This window comes from Euprymna scolopes, chromosome 46 (assembly GCF_053919585.1).
Source record: "Euprymna scolopes isolate OS-2025 chromosome 46, ASM5391958v1, whole genome shotgun sequence".
In the NCBI taxonomy this organism is placed as follows: domain Eukaryota; kingdom Metazoa; phylum Mollusca; class Cephalopoda; order Sepiida; family Sepiolidae; genus Euprymna; species Euprymna scolopes.
The window spans coordinates 111,575,009-111,587,580 of NC_136527.1; the positions used below are offsets into that span (position 1 = coordinate 111,575,009).

Consider the following 12,572-nt stretch of genomic DNA (forward strand, 5'->3'; position numbering starts at 1 on the left):
TTATAATATCAGCTCTGTCTAGTTTTGAGCACTATTTTAAAGTGTTATTATTAAGTAAAAATCTAAATAACATGACTTTATTGCTCTATGTCTCATTGATTGAATTGAAATAAATATATATATATATATATTTTTACTTCAATTAATAAAAATAACTTCTAATTATTATATGATCTATATCAAATTGTCTCCCTTGAATATATATGTATGTATGTATGTATGTATATATATATATATATATATATTTATTTATTTCAATAAAAAAAAACTTCTAATAATTATGTGATCTATATACAAATTGTCTCCCTTGAATATATATATATATAGATTATATATATATATATATATATATATGTATTTCAATTAAAAAAATAACTTCTAATAATTATGTGATTTATATATTTACCAATGATTCTTGCATGTGCTCCATAGTTTTATATAGCTGTGTAGTAAATTTAAAAATTGCTTTGTTTAATTATACAAGACGATTTTACTTTAAGAGTGCTCAATGCATTTATAGAGCTTTGGAGTAAGAGTTGGAAACATTTTGGCAATTATTTTAGACAAATCTACTTCCAGAGTGCTCAATATATTAGTAGAGCTAAATAAAACATTTGAGAAACAGATATGGCATTTCAACTGCATAAATTTATTTTGACAGAGTTCAATACATTAGTAGAGCTAAATATAGACTTTCAAAAAACGTATGGCAATTCAGCTACACGAATATACTTAAGAGTGCTCAATACATTAGTAGACGAAAGAATAAAATTCAGAAAACATGAAGAGCTCTGCAGTATGTTTTGAAAACCTAAATGTCAATATGTAAGTATAGATATACTGTAAGTGTTTAATATATATATATATATATATATATATATATATATATATATATATATATATATATGACAAGTATTTAAAACAAGTTTCTTATTTGAGTGCCTTATATATTTGAGAGCTCTATGGTAACTTTATAAAACATATTTCAAAATTATGTTAGATAAATTGTCTTTGAGAGTGCTCATTTCTAAGTAGAGCTCTGTAGAAAATTTTTGAGACATGTTCAGCAATTTAAGTTCATATGAGTTAATAAATAGAGCTATATAGTGACTTGTGCAAACTTATATGGCACTTATCCTAGACAAGTTAACTCTTGTAGCTGTGCAATACGTAAGTAGAGTTCTGCATTAGTTTTGGGGTATGGTTCTCACTTTATTAGGGCAATAACTTGGACACATTATACTATGGACAAATCCATTGAGGACAACCAAAGGTAACCTGTTTTTCCCCCTCTGCTGAATAAGACTCATCCGTCTTGGTTCACTCTTGGGACATTAAATCACACAAGGTGAAGAATTAAAAAAAGAATGCAAAAATGTAAATGTCTTTGCAACTCATTCATTTTCACTTTCATAACACAAAAACATCTGTAAAAACTTGATAAAAGAATGCACAAACAATAAAATACAACTTTGCTGTCTTGGAATATGAAATCAGTAGAAACTTCCCGTACTGAAATTCCTGCACACCTCAAAAAAAAAAAAAAGAAAGAAAGAAAAAAAAATCCTTCCCAATGCAATACTTTTCAAGCAATTACAGTGTCAGACTTGGTACTGCAATGACTCTGTAAACTGAAAAAAATATACATAATAAAAAATGTTAAGCAAAATTGATTCATGTTAACACCTCTCCCAACACCACAGATTAACTACAAAAATACTTGATAAAGCAAAACACAATTACAAATGTGTATGAAAAAAATAAAAATAAAAAAAAATCAACCAAGCAATGGCTCATGATTTCCTGGTGTTTGATGGAATGTGAGTAGGCATACAGCCTGGATAATTTTCCAAGGTAAGTGATGATATTCATCATTATTGTCTTTTTGGATTAGTTCAGATATATCTCATAACTATAATTGTTTTATGTATATATTTATATGGCTAGATGTTATGTGTGCTATTTGCATGTTCCCTATAGAAAAAAGCTACATAAAATCTACAAGTGTATTCTGATGTAAAATTAACCAGTAAAAACAATGCTTGTGTTCCTGATATACCAACTATTTCTTATTAGCATATAAGTTGAATCATGAAATGTATCTCCCTTGCCTGTCTCTCTTTATACCTCTGTATTTATCTAGATCTGTCTATATCCCTTTTCTTATTCTTTATCCCTATTCCCCGTCTTGCTATCCCAGGTAGCAGTAGGCGTCGATGAGGCACATCCAGACGCCAACCTACACGGTGCAGAGAAAGGACAGAAAAAAAACTAAGTCCCGATGTGCCTAGCAGATTAGAAGGCCTTTTGCTACGCCTACATGCACCCAACATGGCAGTAGGCGTCGATCGGGCACTTCCAGACACTAACTTACACTGTTTTGAACTTAGAAATTTCAATTGAATACTCGTGGACAGGTGTTGGTCTAGTAGCTCCTCTTCTACCTATACCAACGTCCCCCCTGTCTGGACTTAGAAATTTTCAATTGAATACAGGCTGGGATGCCTTGGTTTATAGGATTCTCATGTACCTATACCTACATCCCCTCTGGTTTGGACTTAGAAATTTTCAATTGAATACACGTTGAGATGACTTGGTCTACAGGATTCTCGTCTACCTATACCAACGTCCCCTCTTGTTTGGACTTAGAAATTTTCAATTGAACACACGTTGAGATGACTTGGTCTATAGGATTCTCATCTACCTATACCTACGTTCCCTCTTGTTTGGACTTAGAAATTTTCAATTGAATACACGTTGAGATGACTTGGTCTTTAGGATTCTTATCTACCTATACCAACGTCCCCTCTTGTTTGGACTTAGAAATTTTCAATTGAACACACGTTGAGATGACTTGGTCTATAGGATTCTCATCTACCTATACCAACGTCCCCTCTTGTTTGGACTTAGAAATTTTCAATTGAACACACGTTGAGATGACTTGGTCTATAGGATTCTCATTTACCTATACCTACGTTCCCTCTTGTTTGGACTTAGAAATTTTTCAATTGAATACACGTTGAGATGACTTGGTCTATAGGATTCTTATCTACCTATACCAACGTTCCCTCTTGTTTGGACTTAGAAATTTTCAATTGAACACACGTTGAGATGACTTGGTCTATAGGATTCTCATTTACCTATACCGACGTCCCCTCTTGTTTGGACTTAGAAATTTTCAATTGAATACACGTTGAGATGACTTGGTCTACAGGATTCTCGTCTACCTATACCAACGTCCCCTCTTGTTTGGACTTAGAAATTTTCAATTGAATACACGTTGAGATGACTTGGTCTTTAGGATTCTCATCTACCTATACCAACGTCCCCTCTTGTTTGGACTTAGAAATTTTCAATTGAATACACGTTGAGATGACTTGGTCTACAGGATTCTCGTCTACCTATACCAACGTCCCCTCTTGTTTGGACTTAGAAATTTTCAATTGAATACACGTTGAGATGACTTGGTCTACAGGATTCTCGTCTACCTATACCAACGTCCCCTCTTGTTTGGACTTAGAAATTTTCAATTGAATACACGTTGAGATGACTTGGTCTTTAGGATTCTTATCTACCTATACCAACGTCCCCTCTTGTTTGGACTTAGAAATTTTCAATTGAATACACGTTGAGATTACTTGGTCTTTAGGATTCTTATCTACCTATACCAACGTCCCCTCTTGCTTGGACTTAGAAATTTTCAATTGAATACACGTTGAGATTACTTGGTCTTTAGGATTCTTATCTACCTATACCAACGTCCCCTCTTGTTTGGACTTAGAAATTTTCAATTGCATACACGTTGAGATTACTTGGTCTTTAGGATTCTTATCTACCTATACCAACGTCCCCTCTTGTTTGGACTTAGAAATTTTCAATTGAATACACGTTGAGATGACTTGGTCTTTAGGATTCTTATCTACCTATACCAACGTCCCCTCTTGTTTGGACTTAGAAATTTTCAATTGAATACACGTTGAGATGACTTGCTCTTTAGGATTCTTATCTACCTATACCAACGTCCCCTCTTGTTTTGACTTAGAAATTTTCAATTGAATACACGTTGAGATTACTTGGTCTTTAGGATTCTTATCTACCTATACCAACGTCCCCTCTTGCTTGGACTTAGAAATTTTCAATTGAATACACGTTGAGATTACTTGGTCTTTAGGATTCTTATCTACCTATACCAACGTCCCCTCTTGTTTGGACTTAGAAATTTTCAATTGAATACACGTTGAGATGACTTGGTCTTTAGGATTCTTATCTACCTATACCAACGTCCCCTCTTGCTTGGACTTAGAAATTTTCAATTGAATACACGTTTAGATGACTTGGTCTTTAGGATTCTTATCTACCTATACCAACGTCCCCTCTTGTTTTGACTTAGAAATTTTCAATTGAATACACGTTGAGATTACTTGGTCTTTAGGATTCTTATCTACCTATACCAACGTCCCCTCTTGCTTGGACTTAGAAATTTTCAATTGAATACACGTTGAGATTACTTGGTCTTTAGGATTCTTATCTACCTATACCAACGTCCCCTCTTGTTTGGACTTAGAAATTTTCAATTGAATACACGTTGAGATTACTTGGTCTATAGGATTCTCATCTACCTATACCAACGTCCCCTCTTGTTTGGACTTAGAAATTTTCAATTGAATACACGTTGAGATGACTTGGTCTATAGGATTCTCATCCACCTATACCTTCGTCCCCTCTTGTTTGGACTTAGAATTTATCAATTGAATACACGTTGACTTGCTTTGGTCCATAGGATTCTCATCTACCTATATCTACGTCCCCTCTTGTTTGGACTTAGAAATTTTCAATTAAATACATGCTGGGATGCCTTGGTCTATAGTATTCTCATCCACCTATACCTTCGTCCCCTCTTGTTTGGACTTAGAAATTTTCAATTGAATACACGTTGAGATGACTTGGTCTATAGGATTCTTATCTACCTATACCAACGTCCCCTCTTGTTTGGACTTAGAAATTTTCAATTGAATACACGTTGAGATGACTTGGTCTATAGGATTCTCATCTACCTATACCAACGTCCCCTCTTGTTTGGACTTAGAAATTTTCAATTGAATACACGTTGAGATGACTTGGTCTATAGGATTCTTATCTTCCTATACCAACGTCCCCTCTTGTTTGGACTTAGAAATTTTCAATTGAATACATGCTGGGATGCCTTGGTCTATAGGATTCTCATCTACCTATACCTACGTCCCCTCTTGTTTGGACTTAGAATTTATCAATTGAATACACGTTGACTTGCTTTGGTCCATAGGATTCTCATCTACCTATATCTACGTCCCCTCTTGTTTGGACTTAGAAATTTTCAATTGAATACACGTTGAGATGACTTGGTCTATAGGATTCTTATCTACCTATACCTTCGTCCCCTCTTGTTTGGACTTAGAAATTTTCAATTCAATACATGCTGGGATGCCTTGGTCTATAGGATTCTCATCTTTCTATATCTACGTCCCCTATCGTTTGGACTTAGAAATTTTCAATTGAATACATGCTGTGGTGCCTTGGTCTATAGGATTCTCATCTACCTATATCTACGTCCCTTCTTGTTTGGGCTTAGTGTGTATGAATTTTCATCGCGTCTGTCGAAAGTGTTTAGCAGACATTCAAACATACACACATTTTCGTTTTTATATATAGATTTATTTAGTTTCTTGTTAGTTATTATGTATTGTTAGTATATTTGTCCCTGTGTTAAATGTGATCCGGTTAAAAGGGGCTGTAACGTTTGATAAGTATGGCTTCTAGCAATTTTAGTTGTTACGTGCAATTGTTAAAGTATCGAATTTTATTTCTGTTAAGATATTTCTTGAGTTACTCTACATTACTGGGCAACACCAGGATAGGGGTCAGCTAGTTTAATAATAATCCTTTAATGTTATGACAAATTGTGCAAGGTTAGGCATAGAATTTCTTGAGTTAATCTACATTCCTTGGCAACGCCAGGATACGAGTCAGCTAGTTTAATAATAATCCTCATACGTCATGAAACCGTGTCTTTTATGCTGATGGGTGAGACCATAAGATTTGTCTCTTTGTAAGGGACCTGAAACGGATAATATCGGTTGACGATATGTCGACGTCATATAATTTGATCGAGAATAAAAACTCGGAGGTTGATCATGCACACGATAGTTCGCCCTGTGTCGCATCAGTTCTGTCATGGATTTACCAGCTGTTTGGAAGTTTTTATTCCCAGGCCAGTCCTTGCCAGCCCTTGTCCACACTGGTACAGCTGAAGTCCCGGGCTGGAACTGCCAACGGAACCAGCCGACTTGATGAGAATCAGCCGGCTTTGGGAGCTTGTCTCTTTGAGGTACGCCATGACCAACGTCGTAAAGTTTGTTAACCCAGTTCTGAAACAGAAAATGAAAATGAAGGAAGCTTTAATGAGTGACTAGCTTGCAGCCCGGCATTGCCCGGTCATGTAATATGCTATTTTAATTTATGCGGATGTATTATTATAGAATTAATCATCTATTGATTATTATAGACTAGCCTAGGTGCAATAATGAATTCATGAATGCCTCAAGGAAGAGAGGATAGATGGCAGAAACACTGGAGGAAGACTTTCAATCTGTGGTGGAATCGGGACAAAAATGGATGGTCACATTCAATGCTGCCAAGACTAAACTTGTTTCCTTCAATAACTCCAAGAACCCTTCTCTACCACACATAGCAATGGCCAAAGACTCTTTATCTGTAAGTACATCTTTTAAACTACAAGCCCTTGCACCTCTTTGACGTAAATACCCCTGACAAATCTGACAGCTCGCTACATAATATCCCTGCAACTTATGTCCCCAATAGTAGGACCCTACATCAAAGTGGCACTGTTCCTTGTTTGGGGTAAAATAAAAAAAATAAATAAATCACCGAATAAATGCCGTAGTATCTTGTTTCCTTCAATAATTACAAGAAACCTTTTCTACCACCAATAGCAATGGCCAATGATTCTTTATCTGAAAGTACATCTTTTAAACTCCTCGGCCTAACGTTTACAGGAAATATGAGTTGGAAAAATTACATTGAGAGCATTGGCAGGACTGCTGCGAAGAAGGTAGGTTCTCTCTACCCTGCTAGAAAGCTACCAACGCCCAAAAGTATCCTGTACCTCTATAAGGCCACCATTCGCCCATGTATGGAGTATTGTTGTCATATTTGGGCTGGTGCATCTGCTACTAGTCTCTCGCTCCTAGACAAGGTTCAAAAGAGTCGCCAATCTGATAGGTCCTGAACTGTCATCTAAGCTTCAGCCTCTGTCCCATCGACGAAATGTTGCATCCCTCTGCCTGTTCTACAAGAATTTTAATGGTGAATGCTGTGACGAACTGCAAGCACTGGTACCCCCTCTACGTAAATACCCCCGACAAACAGCTAAATCCCACCCCTTCACAGTAGAGATCCCTAGATGTAAAAGAGCCTTCTACTCCAGTAGTTTCTTCCCCAGAACCGCTAGACTTTGGAATCCCCTTCCGGGTTCCTGCTTCCCTAACTGTAGTGACATGCAGAAGTTCAAGTGTAACATGAACCGACATCTTGCTGCCCAACTCCCTACATAGTACTCCTGTAGCTTATGTCTCTGATAGTAGCCCCCTACATCAAAGTGGCAACGTGCCTTGTTTGGGGTGAAAGTGTAATAAAAAAAACAAAAAAAAAACAATTATGTTTTCTTTTCAGTACGTTGAATGCAAGATGGGGAAAAAGCAAATTCACACAATTTACTTATTTCAATGCAAGGCAGGCCAAAAAGCTGCTGAAACAGCTCACAATATTAAGGAAGTGTTTGACCGAGGAACCACTATTGAACACACAGCACAATGGTGGTTTAAGAAATGTCATTGCAGTGACGGGAGTCTTAAAGATGATGAGTGTAGTGGTCGGCCATCGGATGCTGACAACGATCAATTAAAAGCCTTAGTCAAAGCCAATCCACACACAACTGTTCGAGAAATTGCTTCTGAATTAGACGTAACGCATACAACGATTTCCAAGCACTTGAGACAGATTGGAAAAACACAAAAACTTGATAAATGGGTACCTCACAGCCAAAAGAGACGCAGTTAGGAAGTGTCAGCTTCTCTGCTTTTACACAACAAGAACAACTCGTTTCTCGACCGGGTTGTGACTTGTGATGAAAAGTGACTTCTTTATGACATCCGGAGCTGCTCACCTCAGTGGTTAGATGCCAATGAAGCTCCACGACACTTCTTGAAGCCAGAGTTGCACCAAAAGAAGATCTTGCTGACTGTTTGGTGGTCTGCCACGACCGGTCTCATCCATTACAGTTCTTTGAATGCAGGTGAAATCATTATGGCGGTGAAGTACTCTCAACAAATGGATGAAATACATCAGAAACTTCAACAACAACACCCAGCATTAGTCAACTGAAAAGGCCCAATTCTCCTCCATGACAATGCCCGAGCACACGTTGCTAAACTGACCCTGCAGAAGTTTAATGAATTCAACTGCAAAACTCTACCTCATCCACCATACTCTCTAGATCTCTCCCCTACCGACTACCACTTTTTCAAGCATCTCGACAACTTTCTGCATGAGAAATGCTTCAAAAACCTAAGCGATATCAAAAACGCCTTCAGCGACTTCATCGCCACCAGAACGCAAGATTTTTACGTTACTTGCATAAATACACTTGTTTTGCGTTGGCAAAAGTCTGTTGATTCTGATCGTGCTTATTTCGATCAATAAAATTTTATATTTGAACCGATATGTTCATCTGCATTTAAAAGTTAAAAACTGCAGGAACTTTCTTGTCAACCTGATAAAACTCCAAGGATCGACCCCTGAGGCACACCCGCATTAATACCATGTTGTTTAGATGTACGGCCATCGAAGACAACTGACTTTTTTCTCTTGATCTGATTATGTCGAGTCCAGAAGCCCTATAGGATTTAATTATCATGAAAATTTTCTGCTGGCCTGTTTCCTGATTGAATAAAACATGGTGGCCTTCAAGTCCAATGTAAACAAATTCTTGTTGAGCCGTCCCCATAAATAATCAACTTCTACCCAATTTACTCCATTAACCATTACTAAACTACCACCTTACATTCATTAACTCTTATCCTCGAGTGGCCTTCGGGGCTTGATATGTGATGACTCTCAAAAAAAAAAAAAAAAAATACTAATAACAATATTGTCACTGGTAAAGGTAATGTCGATTACGGCTTATTTCATGCAAAACAGTAAATCATCTCACCTGATGGGAATTTTTCCCGGGCCGAACTGTAAACCTTCCGATCGGGTGGGTCCTAAAAATAAGATGCAACACGATAAAGCAGTCTATATATATATTTTATTATTTTTCAAAAAGTTGATTTCACAAGCGAGAAAACTATTTGATATTGTTGTACCGATTCTAAATACAAGGGTCATTCTTAAAGTAAAGCCTCCTATTTTTTTATTGAAGTTAAAGAACTACCAAGACGGGAGGAGTATCATCATAATAAGCAACGTTTTCGTATTATTTGGATTCATCTTATCTACTGTTCTCATCTTGAATGTGATTTTCACAACGTTTCGGTTGATGTAACCTTCGACCTTCTTAAATAAAAACACATGGGAGGCTTTACTTTTGGAATTACCCTAGTATGACAAAGCACGCTCCAGACACTCATGCACAGCCATCGTTCATGCTGACGAAAACGCATTGAGAATGGTGTTGACTATGTAGAAAAATTAATTTTGGAACCGAAAAAGTTTGCTTTGACGTTTCTGAATTTTTGAGATGAGGATTGGTTATATGTATTATTTGGATTCATCGGATCCACTGTTCTCATCTTGAGTGTGATTTTCACAACATTTCGGTCGATATAACCTTTGGCCTTCTTCAGATGTATCTTTTTGAACTCAGGAATGCTTCTGTTTCGGGAATTTGGACGGAATTTCGAGCGGAACCCTTTATTTACTTTATGCATGGACCCGTGGCATAGTGATTAGAGTACTTGGGAAAAATCAATTGTAAAAGTGACCTTCTCCGGAAGGTTGAAGGTTCAATCCTCGGTGTGGGTGACCGAAAAATACAATTGCGAATTACTTAGGACCTCTATCCAGTCATGGCTGACGGAACAAGAGCACGTTACCCCCATGAAGTAAATAAAGGGTTCTGTTTGAAATTCCGTCCAACTTTCCGAGTTTGACAGAAACATTCCCAAGTTTGACAAGATACACCTGAAGAAGGTCGAAGGTTACATCGACCGAAACGTTGTGAAAATGACACTCAAGATGAGAACAGTAGTCCGATGAATCCAAATAATATGAATAACCAATCCTCATCTAAAAAAATTCAGAAACGTCAAAGCAAACTTTTGTGTTCCGAAATTAATTTTTCTACATGATCAACACCATTCTCAATGCACTTTTGCCAGCAATGAACGATGGCTCTGCATGAGTGTCTGGAGTATGATTTGTCATATGAGGGTTATTAAAAGAGTAAAGCCTCCTATTATCTTTAACACAAAAAGTTGACACACATCCATGACAGAAGTTGCTTTCTTAGAGTCTCACACTGTCAATATCTGCAACAGAGAAGTGAAACTTTCAGGTCATAAATGCATAAGTTCAGTCATCATAACAATGCAATTTTTAAACCGCTTCTGATCTATTAGAGTGGAATAAAAATAGGAGGCATGTTATGTGAACAAATATCTTGCCACCCAACTCCCCATTAAGGGTGCCCCTTCTACGTGACTTTGCCAGTGTAGCCAATTCTTCGTCCTTAGGATAATCTTTGTTCGTTTAATTTCTATTATTCAGCAATTTTTACTTTTCCATTAAAAAAATAATAACTGCATTATTTACCTTAGCATATCTTCCATGTTTGGATAATGAGGTACCCTGGGTGGCATATTTATCCAGTACGGGTAACGGCTCTGTGAACTCAAATGGAACAGGGTATCAGACATGTTTTCTCAAATAGAGTTGCTTTTCTGCAAATAAAAAATAAAAACACATCTGTAATATCAAATGAAAGTGCTCATACACACACACACACACATATATATATATATATATATATATATATATATATATATATATATAAAATAAAATGACAATTAAATTACATGTAACATGTTTATTCAGCTCGAAAACAATACAGTGTTAACCGATGTATTGGAACATTCAAGATGGCGTCTGATTCTCTCTTTAACACGGTAAGTTTGGGGAAAAGTGTTATAAATAAAAAACTAGATAAAATACTGTTAAAAACTCGCTCAATATATGTTACCGTGACATAGGTTGACATATATTCGGTGGGTTTTTAATAGTATTTTGTATAGCTTTTTATTTATAACACCTTTTCCCAAACTTACGGTGTTAAAGAGGGTGTGAGACGCCATCTTGAATTTTCCAATACATCGGTAAACACTGTATGTTTTTCGAGCTGAATAAATATGTTACATTGAATAAAAACACGAAAAATACATCCAGTTTTGTAGAAAAGTAACTTATCTTGCTTTTGATAACATTTATTTGTTATATATTTGTTTTTTGACAACTTTTTCGAATCTATGTGTACAGTAATACAAACCCAACAATTAATATTTATAAAGTAATCTCAACCAGATGTAAAAGCTCGATAAAACCAAATAGGAGATAGAGCTTATAATAAGAGCAAATAGTTAATTAAACATGTTAAAAAACACTTTTAAAAAGAGTTAAAAACATATTTAATCTGAAAAGGAAATAATAAGTGGATAGTCCTTAATCCGTGAAATTTCGAAGAAATACTTTCCTTCCTATCAGAGGGTAGGAATTAACAAAATGCGGGATCTGATTTTGCATACAAAAGTATTTGATGAAACTGCAAGTAAGTCAAAGATCTTACTTGATAAGTAAAGCAGAAGGAATATGGTGAAGAAAACGGTGATTTCATGTGAATGGATAGTCTGGTGAAAGGTAAAGTATCCAATGACGGTAAAATCCAAAAATGTAAATCCCATCGTCATTGGATACTTTTAATTTTAATTATAAATTATCAATCATCTTACTCAATATTAAAATAGCTCTAGAATATATATGCCTATCGAGCTTATTATATATCTACATTACAACGAGCACTGTTTTCTTTCTTTTTATTTTGATTGTATTAATGAATTTACTAATACATTAAAATATACTCTGCTCTTTAGACTCTTGTTCTTATTCCCTAAGTATATATATATATATATATATATATATATATATATATATATATATATATATGTAATGATTTTCTTTCTTAATTTTTTTCCAGTGCCTCCAATTGTGTGGATGGACTTTTGCGGTCAGCACTTGCCTTTTTCTGTCATACATCAAATACACAATGAATAAGGAAAACCCACTCACCTGGTTAAATAGCCAGTATACAGCCTATGAAGTAGTATCCCACCCACTCTGGGCGATGGCAGTAAGCTGGGTCATAATCATCTGTGCATCAGGCAATGGAGGTAAGTAATGACCAAGAAACAAATAAATCTCACAGATTGATATTTGATTCTGGTTAGCCAGTTTTTATTCATTGT

At 35.9% G+C, this 12,572-nt stretch overlaps 1 protein-coding gene across 1 annotated transcript; it reads right to left on the bottom strand.

The window, feature by feature from the left end:
* Window positions 1-5,661: 5,661 nt before the first annotated feature.
* Window positions 5,662-11,009, bottom strand: LOC145270835 (uncharacterized). The gene is made up of 3 exons (XM_080126407.1): window positions 10,870-11,009; window positions 9,269-9,320; window positions 5,662-6,404 (listed from the first exon to the last, which is right to left on the bottom strand). Exons 1-3 carry the CDS (start codon window positions 10,971-10,973, stop codon window positions 6,012-6,014), a joined length of 549 nt encoding a protein of 182 aa, XP_079982533.1. The 5' UTR covers window positions 10,974-11,009; the 3' UTR covers window positions 5,662-6,011.
* Window positions 11,010-12,572: the final 1,563 nt, after the last annotated feature.

Excerpts from the sequence above, each read along its gene's own strand:
- LOC145270835 (XM_080126407.1), bottom strand. The coding sequence starts at position 10,973 with ATGTCTGATACCCTGTTCCATTTGAGTTCACAGAGCCGTTACCCGTAC. Across the intron at positions 9,321-10,869 it reads AACATGGAAGATATGCTAAG|GACCCACCCGATCGGAAGGT; the intron begins GTAAATAATGCA and ends TCTTATTTTTAG. Across the intron at positions 6,405-9,268 it reads CCGGGAAAAATTCCCATCAG|AACTGGGTTAACAAACTTTA; the intron begins GTGAGATGATTT and ends TTTCTGTTTCAG.